Below are 18,012 nucleotides of genomic sequence, written 5' to 3' on the forward strand. Positions count from 1 at the left end.
CCAAACCCTCAATGTATCCCTTAGTTTAACCGGCACTTCCTGAGTACCCAGCGCCCGGCCACCCTTGTGGTCTCAAAGTCCCAGGAAAGCCTCTTCTCCAGTGGCACGTCGTGGGCACCCGACGGGGGTGCTGTGCCCGCTGGCGGCTCGGGGCCCGGTACAGGGATAAGTGGGGGCCGGCCTGGCCGGAGACTCGGGGGCTCCGGGGGGGGGGGGGGGGGGCGGGGGGCGGGGGGGAAGTGCCATGTGGCTCACAGGGCCTCTGGGGCTGGCTTGGGCAGGACGGGAGCAGCCTGGGCCATAGGACGGCTCTCTCTGGCTTCCGCCAGCGGCCTGGGGGGTGAGGCTGGATGCGGGAGGGGCCGAGACATTGCTCCGAGGGGTCACGCGGGCCTGGCAGGAGGGGTGCATCCAGGAGGTCGAGCCCAGCACCCAGGAATCTCCCGGGCGGTCTGTCTGGCTGCCTTTATTAAGCACCGACTGTGTGCCAGATGTGGGCCCAGTGCCTACATGTCTTTGCTCCATCAGCCCTTCCCCCCCCCCCCTTTGGGGGGCCCCCTCCCCGCTCCCCTTTCACAGGCGCGCGGGGGCCGCCCCCCCCCCCCCCCCCCGCCCCCAGACTGGGCGACCCTCGGGTGGGGCCCGCACGGGCCTCAGAGCCCGGCCCCCGTGGCCGAGCCCAGCGTCTGCGAGGTGCCACCCGCCCGGCTCCAGAGGGCACGCCCGTGGGGGAGGGGGACCCAGCCCGGGGACGGGGGGGCCCCGGGGAGCGGCCGCCCCCACCTTGCCACCCCAGCAGATGCTCCCAGCACCCATCGGACGCTGAGGGGCCCTAGAAGGGAGCCCAATTTGGAGACAAAGGCTGGGGGCTGCGGACGAATATCCGTGGGCATTGTCGGCGGCGAGAGCCAGGCAGCCGCGTGCTCGAGGTCCACAAAGGGGTGGGGGAGGGGCCGCCGGTGGGCCTGGGCTGCACATGCCACCGTTGCCCGGGCGACGGCCCTCTCCCGGAGAGGTCTGCTGGGCCATTGTCCGGGGCACACAGGATGTGTCACACACCAGATGGCCGTGTGCTGTCTAAGTCAGTTATCGGGGGACAGAGTGAAGGAATGCGGCCGGCGCGGCGGGCCGGGGCGCCATCTGTTCCCCCAGACCGCGGGCACCGGGCGGGCATTGAGCGCCCGGCCGGCCGGGCCCAGCCTCCACCGCGGGCTTTAATTAGCTAATTCCATAATTGGGCTTTATTTCAGGTAAATTGCATTTCACACCCGAGAGGGCCGCAATGGCCCGTCCAGGAGTGAAGCACTCAGGCACTTTGTGTTCAGTCGATAATACGGAAAACAAAGCCGGGCTGGGTGCAGGGGCCGTGCCCTGCCCAGATGGGCGGCCCCGCCACAGCACACCCAGGGCCGGGGGGCCGGGGGGCCGGGGGGCCGGGGGGCCGGGGTGCTGGGGGGGCCTGGGGCGCCGCGGAGGGCCCTGCTCTCCAGCCGGCCGCTTCCTGGGGTTTCCACAAATGTTTACCCAACAAGGAAACAACAGCTTTTGCCTTTCCAGTAATTGTCGTTCCCGCCCCTCCCCTGGTGGGTGCAGGGTGGGTGGGGGGGAGGCCACGGGCCCTGCGCCGCCCCTCCTGTCCTCCCCTGCCCTGGCCCACGCTGGTCAGGCCAGGTGCCGAGTCCCCGCGGTGGGAGCCCCCCAGGGGGCACCGGCCCATTGGGGCGCGGCAAGGCGGGGACCCGGGGGCCCTCCCTTCCCACAGGGGCCAGAGCTTCCCCTCCATCGGAAACCTGGGCCGCCTGTCCCAACGCTGGCCTCCAGCGGCTTCCAGAGACCCGACTCTCAGCCGCCCCCAGCTCGCCCGCCTGGGAACGTGGGTGGGCTCTGGAAGGAGAACAGGACGGCACAGCCGTCCCAGACGATGGAGGAACAGGTGTGTGGAGCGGACTCACCCCCCACCCCGGCCGAGGGCGACCGCTTGGGGGGCCACGCAGAGTGCCGTGGGCCCCCTGGGGTGGGGCGAGGGCAGGCTGGGGCTCCCCTGGCACGTGCCCCCAGCCTGCTTGACTCTGGACAGGCCCGAGGGAGCCCCTTGTTACTGATGGGGAAGTCGAGGCCTAGAGGGGGGTAGGCAAGTCTGTGCAGGGGCCCTGCACCCCGCCCCCTGCCGTGGGGATCCAGTCCCTGCTCCTTGACCTCCTTAAAGGGAGGGTGGGCCCGGACGTGCCCACTGCCGTGGTGGAGCTCGGCCCAGGGCCGGTCTGCCTGGGGGGGGGGGGACAGACGAGTGTTCCCCTGGGTGGCTCTGCCCCCCTCACCCCGCATCCACAGCTCCGACCAGGCCTGGATTGAGTGTTGGGTCCTACCAAGGTGCCTGCCTTCCCCAGGGGCTCAGGGGCTGCTGGGCGACAGGCCGTGACCACATCTTGGCCACGCCAGGCGCCCACAACAGCCCCAGTCAGGAGCCATGCCAACCAAGGCTGCAGCCTTTGACGGGATCCACAGCCTCTGCGAGCTCTCTCAACACCGGCCCCCTCCTCTGTGACACAGACCGTGCGTTCCTATGTAGCAGCCACCTGGGCACCTACCTGTAAGGGGACTGGGGGGGGATCCTGTCCACCGGGCAGGAGGCGAAGACAGCTGGGCCGGGAGGTGGGGTGGCCCAGGTAGGCGCGCAGGGGAGGGCTGGGCGCTGTGCTGTCCACACCAAGCCTTGCGGCCCGGGAAGTGACAGTGCGGCTGGTGTGTGGGCCGTGGGCCTGGAGGACACGGTCCCTGAGCTCCAACCCTGTGCGTGTCTGAGGACAATGACCTCACCCATCGCCCCTGTCCCTTGGAGGAGTCGCAAGGCCTGGAGGGGCTGCTTCCCATGAGGGGCTTCCAGAGAGAGCAGGAGGGGGCTTTGAGCTGGGCCCCGGACCGAAGGAGCGATTTCAATACAAGGAGGTGAGGGTGGGAAGAACATTCCAGCAAAGGTGCCAACAGGGGCAAGGCCTGGATGGCAGGCCACGTTTCCTTCCCTCTGCTCAGCTCGTGTGGACAAAGCTGACCTCGGTGCTGGCAATGGGGACAGGGCAGTAATGGCCTGGCCTCATGGTGCCTGTGGGTCACTGGGAGGGGCCCTCCTGCCAGCGGGCTGGCTCCAGGCCTCTTCTCCTTCCCTGGGGCAGGGCAGACGGGCCCAGGGTGCTCCCCAGGAGGACAGGCGTGTTCCAAGGACGGGTCGCTCCCTCAGGAACCCAGGCGAGCGCAGGGCCCAGACAGGTTTCGTGAGTCCACGTTTATTAGGAAAAGCGTCACAATTAAGAGTCAAAAATCATACTGTGAAACTCATTAAAACACAGATTCCAAATCACCTTAAATTATTCTGATTTCTGTGAGACGTGACGCCCGGGAGGAGCCCCTGTCCCATGCAGGGACCGTGACAGCCTCACGCAACTCCTCGCCCAGCAGCCGGCCAGGGGACACGACGGTTCTGTGCCTCCTGCCAGCTGATCGGACCTGGCGGGGAGCTGAGGCGGGGGCCGCACGCGGGGCGGGGAGTGAGCGGGAGAAGCTGCCAGTCCAAAGTGGGGGACATTCCACCCCCAGGGGAGCACTCTGGGGACCGCGGTGGGCTGGTCCCTCCTGCCGGAAGCCGTGGCCCAGGCCTGGGGCCTGCTGAGCGGGGCTCCGGGGCCTCCGTCATGGGCATTCTTGAGTTGGCACGGGCTGGGCCTGCCCTGCCCTGCCTGCCTTCTCCAGGGGTCCTGGGTTCGAGTCTGAGGGTGTGGTACCCCCAGACCCTGTCCAGGCTGCCCCTCTGTCTCCTCTCAGGAAGCCCCCTAGGGCCTACCAGGGTGGGCCTGCACTCCCTGTGCTGTCTCTTGGCCGTACGTGGGACGGACCAAGTGCCTCGGGTGTCCAGCCTGCGCCCTGCCACCGTGTCCCAACTGCCACACGAGTGATGTGGGGTCCACGGTGTGGTCTCAGAGCCGAGAGGGGCCCCCGAACCCAGCCGAGTTCTAGTACCCGCCGGCTGGGGAGAGGCGGGCCTCAGGGACCCTTTAAGAGCAGGCTCTCAGGGCAGCGTGGCTCATGGGGGGGGGTGGTCTGGGGCCTGCGAGGGAGGGGCCAGTGACCCAGGGGGCCCCTGCTGGGTGGGAGGTGGGCCCGGGGCCGCCGGGGCTCCTCCGGGCCTTCCCTCGAGGGCCTGGGTCCCCGAGCCCCCATCAGGACCCCTCCTCGGGGCCCCTGCGGGGCACAGTCAGCTGCTCGTAGGTGGGCAGGGCGTTGCCCGGCAGGAAGAGCTCGGGGTTGGTGGGGCCGCAGGGCTGCACCTGAGCCCCGCCCCCGCTGGGGGGGCGGCTCCCCGGGGGGCCGCCGTGGTGCAGGGACAGTAGCTGCTGAAGCATGTCCGTGATGAGCACCAGCCTCTGGTCCAGCTGCGCCACCTGTGGGGACGGGAGCAGAGGTGAGGCCGGCGGGGGCAGCCCGGGTGTGCACGTGGCCTCGGGGGCCCCGGGGCTCCGAGAAGCCCGGGGCCGGGAGGTGCCTTCGTGCAAACGCGAGCTGCGCCCGGCCCCGGTCATGCCTGTGTGCGCGCGGAACGAGCACACGTGTGTCCGGGCCCCCCTCCCTCCCCCGTGTGTCTGCACTTGGGCGAGAGGCCCCTCCCGCCCCTTTTCCCGAAAGTGGAGCCCTGGGAAGGGCTCGAGGGTCGCGGGGTGGGGTCTGCCCTCTGCCTGACCCCTCTGCCCCCCTACCAACGGCACCACCGTCTTCCCGCTGAGCCAGAAAATCAGGACCCCGTGTGCACCGACCCCCCCCCCCAGGGGTCAGGCCAGGGTCCCCGGCGCTCTCTCTGGCCACGTGGCCCGACACTCTGTTTCAGTAGTCTGTCCTGCTCTGGGCACTGGGGCTGCCCCTGGTGGACAAGACAGGGCCACCCCGTGAAACGGGAAGCAAATGCGGGCGCGGCACGGCCCGGGGCCAGCGAGCGCTTCCCCGCCAGGGGCTGCCGGGTAGCCAGCCAGGAGTGCAGGGTCGGGGGGGGGGGGGGGGGCCCCCGCCGGGGGCGGCGCCGGGAGTCCCGGTGGGCCCTGGGTTGGGTCCTGCCCGCAGGGAGTAGGCCAGGAGGCGTGCCGAGCCGGTGAGCCGTGGGCCCGTGGGGTCCATCCGGGTGTGGGCCAGGGTCTGGGGTCGCGGTGCCCTTGAGGGTGATTCCTTCCCGGTGCTCCATCAGAGAAGAAATCAGGCCTTCCTTCCGCTGCCTGGGGTACCGGGAGCACCGGAAGGACTGGGAGCGGTGGGGACTGGAGAGGAGGAGCGCATTTCTACCTGAGGGCTCCGTCCTGGGCCGCCCCGGGGCCCACTTCCCCGGGGGACCAGGCAGAGCCGGGTGCTGGCTGGCCGGCCCCGGGGAAGATGGCTGCGGGGCGAAGTGGCCTTAAACCCCCGAGGGCTGGAGACCCAGGAGCTGGTCCCCAGGGCGGCCGGCTTCCGAGGTGGTGTGGCCGCCCGCCCCCCTCCTGCCCACCCTAGACCCGGAGCTGGAGGGGAGGGGAGGGGAGGGAGGCGACGGTCGAATCAAGATGCAGAGGGGGTCCCTCCTGAGGAGCTGAAGGAGTCCCTTCACCTGAGACCCTGTACCAGGTAGGCCAAGATGGGGGCCAGAAGGAGGAACCCCCGTCCCAGCAGCAGCCCCCCTCCATCAGAAGGGCTGTGGGAGGGGCCCTGCCCCTTCCCCAGAGGCAAAACCCAGGTGACCCGTCTCCCAGCTCTGTGGGGCTGAGACCCAGATGGAGCTGGGTCTGAGACGTAACCTGTGTAAGGTCCCCGGACAGGGGCCTGATCCTCTCTTCTCCCGGATAAATCTGGTGCGGCAGCCCCGGCTGTAGAGGGAAGGGGAGGGGGAGTGGGCTTCTCTGGCTCAGCTGGGGTGGGGCCTGGGGCCCGCTCCGCTCAACCACCCCCCGAACACCCCCCAGATGACCGTTCAACACCCTCGTTCTCTGTAGAGCCATGTGGAGGCCACTGACCGAGGCCCCAAGAAGAGGACTTGCTCACGGCCACCGGCCGGGACCCCCGCCTCTCCCATTTCACCCCTGCGGCCCCCACCCCTGGGCTTCTGCGCTGGGAAGACACGCCTGTCAGGCAGGGAGGGGTCAGGGCAGAAGCAGCCGGTCCTGGGAAGGGGTGAGAGCAGGGGTCTGGGCTGAGCTCAGAAGGCTGAGTGGACACTCGCAGTGCCCGGGACAGGAGGCGACGCGGCAGGTGGGGGGGGGGGGCTTGCTCGCCGTCACAGCCAAACCCCACCTCCCTCCCTGGCCCGAGACTCCCGGGGCCCCTCAGTTCCACTACCTGCGGGCGCCCTGGGAGGCCCAGCGGAAGTCACCTGGGCTCTCCGAGGCCTGCACACCAGTGGCTTTGAACAAGGCACATCCGGGCGTGGCCCAGTGGCACTTAACTGGCCCCAGCTCGGGTATCGATCGGTTTGGCATTAATGAAAGCACCAAGTACATTACAGAAGAGGATCTGTGGTTTCATAAGCTTTCACCCTGCGGCACGTGCCCATCTGTCGAAGCCCCCAGGTGTGCGTGTGGGTCTGGAAGCCTTTACAGGGTATTCTGGGGCAAAGAGGAAACAGAGGTGTGGCAGGGATGCGGGAGGGGCGGGGGAGGCCGGGCCTCTCCTGGCCGCCTGGGCACCGTCCTGCGGTCCGTGCTGGGGCCGGCAGGGGTGCGGTGAACGGTGGGGGGGGTGGTGGGTGGGCCAAGCCCTCCAGAGCCCTCCCGGCCCCTTCCCCCGGAGCCGTGCCCCTCCTGGAGCTCAGTGGCTGGCCTTGGTGCCACTCCCTGCCCCCAGGGCTACCTTGCGCTCAGCTGCTGGCTCTGAGCACCCCAAGTCTGCCCTGTACTCCCCAGCCCCTAGGCCCTGCCCCCTCAAGGCTGATGGAGTCCGACACTCTTGTGCTTGGGGGCAGGGCATCAGGGTGGTCCCGGGACTCATGCAGCAGCCCCTTGGCAGGGGCCTTACTCGCCCGGGCCGGTGGGCTCCGGAGAACCCGAGCTGGGGTGACGGGCGGGTAGCTCCTGTCTGGCCCTGGGCCTGACTCTGTCACTTCCCAGAGAGATGGTCCCTGAGGTGGCCTTGTCCTGCGCTCTGTCTCCTCCACTTGGGCACAGGTGACTTTGTCCCGCTTACACGGTGGAAGGTGACGCGATGAGCACTCAGAGGGCCGGGGTAGCTGCCATGGGCCACAGAGGTGCGTCCACCTGGCGGGTGCCCAGGGGAAGGCCGCCGCGCTCGGGCCCCGGAGCCGCTGGGGCAGATGGGTTTTGGGGATCTGGGACCTCATCCTTCCTTGCAATCTGATAGGGACTGAAAGACTAAGGCCGACAAAAGCGCCCTTGTTCCTGGTCTCAACTCAGCAGACGATGCACGCGGCCCTCGCAGGAGAAAAAAGCAGTTAGAGTAACAGCTAGCGAGAGGGCCCCGGGCGGCTGGTGATCAAACCCGAGGCGACAGGGCTCCTGTGTGATGTGGTTATGAATTTGTTTTCAAAAGAAAATCTTGAAAAAGAGTCTTTCAAGGGAAATTTTTGCAGAACCTGCCTGGCCTTGATCCCAGCCCCAGATCTGCTGATGGCCCTGGCCGCACTGGTGGGAGACAGCCAAGGGGTGGGGGTGGGGGGGGGGGGGGCACCCAGGCCTGGGGGGCGAGGGAGAGAGCCCCCTGCTCTGGGAGGCAGTTCGCGGTGCCCTGGGGCCACGGGCGGTCCGGGTCTCAAGGTGGGGCAGGACCTACTCTCGGGACATCTGAGAGCCGTCTGTAGCGTCCCGGGACGAAGGTCACTTGGGCCCTCCTGTTTGCAGACTGTCCAGGACCCGTGTGGGCTGCAGGGAGTTGGGGGTCCGAGGCTCAAGGCACGCAGGAGTCTGGGGCCCCAGCTGGCTCCACGCTGGCTCTCACACCAGGGACACACACGGGGACATGGCTGCCATGACTCAGCCCGTCTGCATAACCTCACCTTTCACCTGCCCTCCATCTGTCCTGCAGGCCCCCAGCTCTCCCCCTCCCATGTCACAGATACCAGGGAGGTGCGGGAGTGAAGGCCCAAGGAAGGTGGGGGCCCTGGGGCTGCCGCCGGCCGTCTTCTCCCCCCCTTCCCCCCCCCCCCCCCGCTGGAGACCTGAGACACCTGCACGGTCCCCGTTAGACGGCGAAGCGGCTGCGGTCCAGGTGCACCTCGAGTCCCTGGAGGCTTCCTGGAGGAAGGGGTGTGGCTGGCCCACAGCTGGGGGCAGGGCTAGGAGGGACTCGGGGTAGGGGTACCTTCCCCCAGCCAGGAGGGAGCCCTGTGCTGGAAAGCTCAGGGCAGAAGCCCGCCTTGCCTGTCCAGGGCCCCAGGGCCCCCAGCAGCACCCCAAAGTCTCACCCCAAAGTCTCCCGCCACCCCTTCCAAACACACAGAGATCATGCAAAGCCACCAACACAGGGTGGGACACGGGGTCTGAGGAGTGAATGCCGACCGGCCCGCCCCATGACACAGCCCGGCCACGCCGAGCGGGACCACGGGCCCTGCTGGACACAGGAAGGACCGAGGGGGTGACACCCACCTGGGGCCGTGGGGCCACCGAGCAGGTGGTCCCGTCCCCACTCCGGGACTTTTGGGGCCTCTATCCCTGTAGACTGCCACGCCTGTGCCCTGCTCCTGTGGGCGTGGCCCCTGGTCCTCGCTCAGAAAGCCGCTGCCTGGTCAGGGAGGGCGGCGGGGGTCACGGGGACCTAGGACTTTTGCCCCTGTGCCCTCCCGCACATGCCGGGCACCCGTGTCCACGCAGAGGTGTTGGCTCCATCTGGGGTCTGCCTGCCCAGAGCTCTCCCCACTGACTGTGCCAGCAGGAGGGCCCCCCGATGCGACAGCCGTGGTCCGCTGCCCTCTGGATCTGGAGCGCGCCAGGCTCGGGCGGGGGACACACACCGGCACGTGCACACTGCGAGCACACGGCGTCCTGCACTCCCATCTAGGCCTTTCCACCTCTCTGGGCCCGGCCCGGCCCTTCCGCGGTTTCCTCGCCTCAGGAGAAGGTTGCAAATCTCGGCGTCAGGCTCAGCATCGTGTCTGTCGGTGGAGCCGGGGAGAGCCCTGCCCCCTCCCCTCCCCCGCCACGGCCCAGCCCAGGCTAGGCCGCCATGCTCCCTGGCTGGGACGGTTGCAGTAGCCTGTCAGCCAGCTTTCCCCTGCAATGAGCTCCACCTCAGTCCCAGAAGCCGCGTCCCTGCTGTGGTCCCCTGGCACGTCCCCCTTGGCTTTCTGGCCTCCCCTCCTTCTTCCCTCTTTATTCACTCCACTCCAGATCTCTGGGCCGGTCCGTAAACATGGCGGCCTGTGTCGGGGACGCTCCTGCTGTCGGCACCAGCCACTCCCACCCTTAGGTCTTACCAACATCACCGACCGAGCTCGCCGCCCTCCCGATCCCCCTGAGCAGCGCCTAACCTCTTTCCCCCGAGACGCCCAGTGTGGGTTTGTGTCGCTCATCAGAATTAGGCTCCATGCGCCCGGGACCCCCGCCCTTCCTCGCCAGCGCTGGGGGGCTCCGGTGAACGCTGGCGGAATCAACGTAGCGGGTGCTACGGGGCCCAGCCCCCCGGGGACCCTCGGGCCAAGGGGAAGGGGGGGAGGTGCGAGGTGTCCCTGCCCGGCGGGCGGCCCGGCCGGCCCCGAGCGCGCATGTGGCCTGCGCTGGGCCCCCGACTCCTCGGGGCTCGGGAGCCCCCTCCCCCACGGCAAGCCGTTGACAACAGCACCCGTAAATCACCCTCTCGGGAGGGCCCGTGGGGCCGGGCCGTCTTACAGAGCCGGGTATGAGTGGGAATAGATCACAGCACTTCGTAACGTCCTAATTTATGGCAGGAGACGGTGTAATTGCGTTTATGGCTTTGTTTTAGTGCTTTCGCTCTTGGAGGAAGACCGACCGTGTTTCTAGCTGCTGGGGTTTACTGCCAGTCCCCGGGGCAGCCGCTCGGCTGGGCCTTTCCGCCCTGCGGCCAGCGGGCGTGCACCCAGCCGCCCCGGGGGGCGTGCAGGGTAGCCGCGGGAGGCTGGGAGGGGGGTGGCTGTGTGCATACAGGTGTGCCGCATAAGCGCGGGGTCCGGGTACAAGGGGAGGGCCGGGCACCGGACAGGCCGCCTGGGTTCAGGTCCCAGCGGGGTGGGCTGGGGTGGGTCGCTGCCTGAGCCCGCTTCTCCGGGCGATGGCACAAGCCCCCTCGGCGGGAAGCTGCAGAGATTGAAAGGGTTCACGCTCGGGACCCCGGAACCAGGGCCCGGCACCCGCTGAACTCCGACGAAGGGTCCCGCTGCCTCGAGACCAGTGATTCCTGAGAGCGCGCGTTCAGGCGTGCACGTGTGCTGTGCGGACTGAGGCTGAGCCAGGATTCCGGCGCAGGCCGGTCGGCGCGTGTGTGTGTGCACACGCGTGTGCACACACACCCACACCGGGCTTTACAGAGCATGGGAGACTGTGTCGGGGGATGCGTGGGCCGCTCGGGTGTGATTTTACACAGTTCGCCGCCCACCAAATCGTCCCCTGAGCTGCCGAGGGTGTGAGTGTGTCTAGCGGGACCTTGAGGCCCCTGGGCCTTTGCACGTGCCAAGGAGGTGAGCGCCGGTCCACAGCCGGCGGTGCTGCTGGGACAGCGCGGCACAGGGGGTGAGCAGCAGGGGCCCCACTCGGCGGGGGGCTCTGCGAGGTGCCAGGTGTCTTCCAACAGGGACTCGTGGCCACCAACACACGTCGTGTCCTTCCGCCGTCTCCCGGGCCTTCTGCTTGGGTGAACACCGGCCCAGAGAGGCAGGAGACATGGCGGCCACTGCGCCTCGGCCCCAGCACCGGTGTCACGGGGGGGCTTGATGGGTGGGCACTTTGCTAAGGTGAGTGTTTTGGAGGCCGCGGACCAGGGCCCCTGTCCCAGCCCTTGTCCCTTGCGTCACCTGCTGTGCCGTTCGCGCTGCAGGGCGGATGGAGGAGGCCGCGCACTTGGAGGAGGCAGGTGGCCTGAGCCAGGTCTCGGCCGGGTCCTTGGCGTACCGTGACCGGACGGTGAGGGCCTGGTCAGTGCCACTCCCCAGGCCCCTTCCGGAGGCCTGCCTGGGCCTGGCTGGCCCTCGCTGAGCACGGAGTCGCCTGCCTCTGAGAAAGTCCTTCTCCCCGCCCACAGACACCTGCTTGCCTGGGGGCAGGAGAAGGGGGGACCCCCAGCACCGCCGGGCTCCGGGCCGTCCGCCGACGGGGGCCTCTGGATCATGGCGCACCCCTGCACACCCAGCCCCAGGGCATCCCTCTGCACAGACACCCCCAACTCCAGGCCCCAGCTCCGCGCTCCCCGCAGGGACTCCAGGACCTCACCTCCGCCGGCACACGGGTCTCACGGGGTCTCGGCCCAGCAGGTCCCAGAGGGCACTCGGGCTCCAGCCTGCCCCCAGCCCTGTCCTCCCAGCTCAGACATTCACACGGTACAGCACTCAGTACCTCCCACCCGCTGGGGCCCTGAATCCAACCCCTGGCCTCTCCTTCTCCGACACCCCAGCCTGGCCGGCCGCGTCGCTGGATGGGACTGTCATAGCCACTTGTCACCCACGGGCTGGGCCGTCTCCCTTTCGCCCTAGACAGCTGCCAGGCCGAGCTTCCCCCCGCGGACCTGCGCTACCGCCCCCCCCGCGGAATTCCCGGAGTGAAAGCGAATCTTCTGCAGCCCCCTCACCCAGTCCTCCCTGATCCTCTTCTCTCAGACCCAGAGCACATACGCCCCTGTTGGTCCTGCCCCAGGGCCTTTGAACGTGCTATTCGCTCTGCCACCACGTCGTATAACCTCAGCTCCAATGTTGAGAGCAGACTTCCCTGACCTTTCCAGCCAGGAGCCTCCTGATCTCACTGCTCACAGTTCCGTTTGCACCTCTCCCCGCTCCGCAAAATGTCCTAGTGTGTTGGTTTACGTGCTCGTGGCCCCTTCCACCAACCGAAGCCTCCTGAGGCCGGGCCTTCGACCACGCTGTCACTGTTGTATCTCCAGAGGGTCTCCCAGAGCCTGGCATGTAGTAGGTGCCGGGTAGATACGCGTGGCATAAAGTTGGTGCCTCACAAATACTGCTGGCTGAGCAAACGAGGCCCCCTGACATTCTCTGGGGGCCCCAGTGCCAGGCAGGAGGGACAGAGGTCCCCCAAACCCAGGGCTTGCTCTGTCTCTGGAGCAGGGGCCAGGAGCACTGCCACCACTGCTCTCAGGCCTTTTCATTGTCATTGATTTACAAGGGCTCTTTGTATATTAAGGAAGCCTGTCCTTTGACACGTACATCCCGACCGGTTTTCCCTAGTGTGCTGTTTGCGTCGTGAATCAGTTTGTGGCAATCGTGAATATTACGTTTCGCCTTGCCGTACAAAAGTCTTATTTATCTGTTTGCTTTTTCACGCAGTCGGCGTTATCCCTCTTCCCCTTTCTGGCTTCTAGATTTCTGTGCACACTTGGGTGGCCCTTTCTTCCTGGCGCTTTTTTGGATGTGTGTGTACTTTACCCGCAAATCTTTGATTTGCATGGGACTTAGTTTGGACTAAGGTGTCAGTGCTGATCCTATCGATGCACCGAACTTTACTGAGTGGCCTTCCTTTTGTCCTCTGCACGCAAAGACCTTTTTATATACGATGTTCGTTACGCCCCGACCTACCTTGCCGTCTGCGCGAAGACCCTAATAATGGCGGCCTAACAACGCGCTTTGCTCTGGGTCGTTCCTACACGGCAGGGCTGTTCTTTCTGGAGGTGGAGGACCTCGGTAGCTCCGTCCCCGGGCCCAGCAGAAGAGGCCTCGAGGGGAGCGGGGACCAGCTCACCGGGACAAGGCCAGTGCGCTCTGCCCTTGGCCCCCGCGGCCCGAGGGATGCGTTCTTCTGCTCCCACCCGGGGGAAGCCTGTCCTCTGTCCCACTGTGTGGTCCGAGCCCATCGCCCGCCCTGCCGGCCCCGGCCTCGGAGCCCCCTGTCTGGCCCCGCTCCCGCCCCCTCCCTCCTGGCCGTGAGGAACATCCTCCTGGGACCCCACGTGGCTCGTGCCCTCAGCTCGTCCACGTTCTGCCATCTCCTCCACGAAGCCTCCCTGGGTTCTGTCCTGCATGCAGAGAACTACCCCCCCAGGCCCCGGCCCCCGTCTACCTTTCCTTTCCTCCAAAACTCATGCACACACCACCGGCCTGTTTCTGATGGGTTTTACTTCCTGTCCCCCCCCCACCCCCGGATGAAAAGCCCTGCAGAATCTGTGGGCGCTGTGCTGTTCGTGGACACAGTCCGTCCTGCCAGACACGCAGTCCCCTGCCCTCCCCCGCGCCTTCGTCGGGGACGACACATCCACGGCCCCAGCAAGCCCCACTGAGGCCTCCGCGACCGGCTTACAGCAACGCTTCAGGGAGGAGAAGGCTCCGGGCGCAGAGGGGGTCGGGGCAGAGTCAGGGGGACCCGGAAAGGGGGTCTGGGCGGTGGGCTGGGGGAGACCCCGGGTGGGGCTCGGGCCTCCCTGCCGGGCCGGCCAGCCCCCAGCGGGGCCTCCGGGGGGTCCCGGCAGCGGAGGCCAAGCAGGGGCCGCCGCCCGCCCTGCCCACGTCCGGCAGCCCTGGGCCGGGCCGACGGAGCCGCCCTGCTCGGGGGCCGGGCAAGCGGGAATGTAGGGCAGGCTGGAAACGGGGGCTGGAAGCGAGAGGCCGTGTTTATGTTGGCGGTGCAAACGCCCCACCTGCGTTTGATTCTCCCCCGCCTCCCCCCTGCGCTGCCCCTCTGACGAGCCTCAGAGTCCAGGAAGCCAGGGGGACGCCGGGCAGGACACTTTGTACCTGGAGCCAGTGGCGGGGCGGTGGGGGGGTGCCTCGGCCGAACCCCAGGCCGGCGGGAGGGTGATACCCCGCCCGGCGACGGCTGGCAGGTGGGCAGGGGCTGCCGGTGGCTCTGCTGGCCGTGTGCTTTCTGCCACCGGCTGCTTCCGGTCAGGCCCGGCCACCCCCACGCCCCCACCCGGGGGGGCCCTCGGCCGGGGCCTGGCGTACGGGACCCCTAAGCCCGCCAGCCTCCGGGCCACCTAGCGGTGCCCCCTCCAGGCTCGGCTCACCCTCCCCGCAGCTCTCCATGGCCAACAGACCTCGCCTCTGCCCTCACAGCCCGTCTTGGCCCTAAGTGCAGCCCATGGAGGTCTCCCTACTGCCCTCGGAATGGAGACACGGCCCCGCCTTGGCCACAGGGCCCCTCACGGTCTGGGCCCTGTGTCCCACCTCAGTCCCTGCCCCTTCATGCCCCAGGCTGGCTTCTTCCGGTTCCTTGGATGTGCCACAACCCTCCCTGCCTCAGGACCTTTGCACCAGCCGGTCCCACTTCCTGGAATAGTCCACCCCTCCGCAGAGCCCACGGATCCTTCTCCTTCTTCTGCCCCGGGCACCGCTGGCATTGTTTGCTTCCTCAACATCTGCCTCCCTGAAAGCAGGGACAGGCCATCCGTGACCCCTCACCGGCCGGCTGACTCTGGGCCCAACGGGGAGGGGACGGCTGCGTGGGGCAGCTGAAGGGGCCCGTCTGAGAATGGAGGTCCCCGTGTATGTGGTTGGGTCTCCTGGGGGGCAGGGTCTGGCTCCCCTGGACAGTCCCTCAGGCCCATGAAAGAAGGAGAAAGCCCCAGCATGTCCCCCAGGTTCCCAGCACCTCACAGCTGCCTCTGACCAGTTCCCTGTCCCCCAGCTGCGGCCACACCCACGGCCTGGAGCGTTTTCTCTGCACCCCTCTCTCAGGCCGCGCTCCCTGGCCCCGCTCAGCCTGGGCCCACAGGCTGGGGCCCGTGCACCCAACCCCACCTGCCCGGCCCCGCCGGCCGAGCCCCCTCCCCAGTCCACGGCCCGGCCCGGCTGGGGGTTCTCGTGGTCTCGTTTTCCAGCCGGCCCGCTCGCAAGGTGTGCGTGGTCTAAGTGCTGCCCCCGAACGCGAAGACGTTTCAGAGGGTTGTCCCCTCGGACCGGCCGCCTCACCCGGCTCCTGTCCCCTCCCAGGTCACCTGGCTTTTCCCCCTGCGGCTGTACTCGAAGGCACCGACGTCTGCACGTGGACAGACTCTCTCCGCGGCAGGTCTTAGCATAAATGGTAACAGGAGACGCTGCAGCTCTCCACTGGCTTGTTTTTATTCCACACGGGTCTTGGGGTTGTCTTGTGGAAACATGTCCACGGAGCCTGCTCCTGGGGGCAGCCGTGCAGGGAGCCTGTCTGTGGGGCTCTGGGAGAGTCACGTGGCCGGTGGCGGGGAGGCTGAGGGCTCAGAGGACAACCCCCACCCCCCGCCTCCATCCCCCAGCTGTGCAGGCTCCGAGGGACTCAGGGGAGGGGGCTCTGCTCCGGGAAGTGGCCTTCTGGGGGCCGGGGCCAAGGCTGTGCTCTGCAGTGGCCCTTCCACGTGGCCCCTGCACCTGCCTTTCTGCGCCCACTGGCCCCCCCTTGGCCCGGGGCTCACAGTCAAGCCTTGAGGACGACCCTCCGCTCTTGCTAAAGGGTTCTTCCTCCTTTATTCTGGGGACTGGGCTGCCCCGCAGGTGGGGTGGGCCTCCTGTGACCCCGCCTCCGACATGCCCTCCACCCCAGAGACCACTGGCCCCCGACAGAGCACTTTGTGTCCTTCGGCCGTCTCTGACCTTCCCCACCCCCTTGCCACCAGGAAGGATGGCTTCTGCCCGACACCTGTCCCCCTGGCCGCTTGGCTAAGCCACACGCTGTGTCCCCCGCTCCCCGGCCGCTGCAGACCCGGGACGGTCCGCCCGCATCCGGCCCGGGGGTCCCCCAGAACGCTGCCGGCTTGCACCCTGCTGGCCCACTCACCTCCCACGGTCTGCCGCCTCCCCCAGAGCTCTGCGTGCCCTTCTCCGTCTGCACCTCGAGGACCCGGGGGAGAGGGGTCCTCTGCCCTGGCCTGTCCTCGGGCTGTCCAGCCGCTGTCCGAGGCCACCCCGCAGAGAACACCAGCCAGCTTAGCTCTCTCCCCTGTCCCCAGGTCACCGGCATGCCCCTCCCTCCACCAGCAGACTCCCCATCACGAACAAGCAAAACGAACGAAGCCCTCCCTTGACTTTGCCCCGTGGCCACAGCGCCCCCGTCTCTCCTGGGAGGTGCTGTCCCCTGCCCTCTGGGCCCAGGCCGGGCAGCACCTGCGTCCAGCACCACGCACGGGCCTCCTGCCTGCTGCGCCGCCTCTGCAAGACGTCAAGGCGTCCGGGACTCAGTGAGTCCTCTCTGGGCCCGACGTCTCTCGCAGCCTGCTCCTGTCCGAGATCCCTGCTTAGGTGAGGGGTCAGGTCAGAAATCCCGGGGCCTCCCGGCTCCTTGCTCTCGGATCTCTCATGTGAACCAACCCCAGAGGCACCAGCATGGTCAAGGCTGGACACATTCGGGGCCCAGCAAATCGGTCTCGAATCTGAGCCTCCCTCCTGCCCGCCCTAGCCGTTGCCCTGGGCTGAGCCACCAGCAACCCACCGCATGCCACGGCCGCCTCTCACCTGCGGCCCCATAGCCACTCTTAGACCTCAGGAGAAGGGCTTAATATGAGGGCTCCCCGCGCCCTCAGCGCCAAGGCCAGGGTCACCGTCGTGGCCCTGATGCCCATCACAATCCGGTCACGTCTTCCTTGCTGCCCCTGCTTGGTCGGCTCTGTCTTATGGGCCTTCTGTGCAGGCTCAGTCCTGCCACGGGGCCTTTGCACCTGCTGCCTGTGAGGCAGGCTCTCCGCTCTGTGAGCTTCAGGCTGCCTCTGCCGTCCTTTAAGCATTTACACAAGTGCCCCTCTCAGGTACCACCCCTTCCCGGCATGCCTGTGACCTATCCGCTGCCCTATCCTCGGCCCCTATCACCTCTTTGCCGCCCTGTCTCCTTTTGTGTCTCTGTCCACTGAAGATGGTCAGCTCCTTGAGGGCGGGGCTCGTCGCAGCTGCTAGGCCAGGGCCGGGCGCACAGTAGGCGCTTCGTGAAGACTCGTGCAGAAGGGGCCACCAGAGGCCGGAACTGTTCAGGTCGGCTCCAGGGAGGGCGACCAGCAGAGGGGCTGAGGGGCTCGGCCCGCGTGCGTGCTCATGCACGCGTGCCTGCATGAGTGCACACACACGAGCTTCCGCCAGAGCTGTGCCGAGGGCCGCGCCGGCTGCGGGTGAAAGCCGGGAGCTGGCACCTGCAGGACTCAGGGGTGGCGGCCGGGACGGGGGTGCGGGAGGGCTAAGGTACAGACCGGCCCCCCGCGGTCCCCGGGGGCCCTGCCTGCTCTCGAGGTGCCGGGGTGTCGGGTCTCACTGCCTCTCCCGCCTTGGTCCTGGCCCGGAGACGGCAGCCCCATGACTCAGCAGCCCGGCGCAGGCTGCAGCTGTGGCTGAACGAGACGGGCAGGCAGCCCCCGGCCCCCCGGCCCCCCGGCCCCCGGGCTGGGACCCAGCCCGCGGCTGCTCCCCCACCCCCACTTCCTGCTCAAGCTCCTAGGACAGGATTCCCTGAATTCGCCGCCCCCTGAGGCTGGAACCAGGTTGCAGGCTGGGCCCGAGCGCTCTGGGCTGGGGTCCCAGATGGGGGCCGGGGTGGCCGGGCCTGGAATCTGGCATCCCGCCCCTTTCCTGGCACCTGCAAGAGCCTGTGGGGAGGGAGGCGTGGGACGTGCCCGACGGCAGGGCCGGAGCCCCCTTCCGGAGCCTGCCTTCCTAGGGAAGTCGCAGGGGTTTCCTCCCCTGTGGGCTCAAGCCCAGTGTCCTGCCTGGAATGTGAGGCCTTGCTGGGAGCTTGGGGTGTGCCTTCCCCACGTCGTGGAAGTGACAACGCCCTCCCAAGGCTGTTCCCTCCTGGCTCGTGAGGCCCAGGGCCCTGAGCCAGAAGCCCCCTCAGCCTGTCCTTCCTCTGCCCGACACTGTCTGCCTCTTACACAGCCCTCGGGACGGGGAGCTCAGTATCTCACGGTAAGCCCAGCATGCTCGCTCTGTCTGGGTGT

The 18,012-nt window shown here is 67.8% G+C and overlaps 1 protein-coding gene across 1 annotated transcript in view; it reads right to left on the reverse strand.

Moving 5' to 3' along the window:
• Positions 1-4,088: 4,088 nt before the first annotated feature.
• Positions 4,089-18,012, reverse strand: part of KCNQ1 (potassium voltage-gated channel subfamily Q member 1) — a 274,919-nt gene continuing 260,995 nt past the window's right edge. The window contains exons 16-17 of the mRNA XM_040465810.1: positions 5,805-5,873; positions 4,089-4,433 (exon numbers count right to left, since the gene is read on the reverse strand). Of these exons, the coding sequence (XP_040321744.1) occupies positions 4,212-4,433; positions 5,805-5,873 (291 nt within the window). The 3' untranslated portion in view covers positions 4,089-4,211. The remainder of the gene's footprint in view (positions 4,434-5,804; positions 5,874-18,012) is intronic.

This window comes from Herpailurus yagouaroundi, unplaced genomic scaffold (assembly GCF_014898765.1).
Source record: "Herpailurus yagouaroundi ecotype Mexico unplaced genomic scaffold, PumYag 569, whole genome shotgun sequence".
NCBI lineage: Eukaryota > Metazoa > Chordata > Mammalia > Carnivora > Felidae > Herpailurus > Herpailurus yagouaroundi.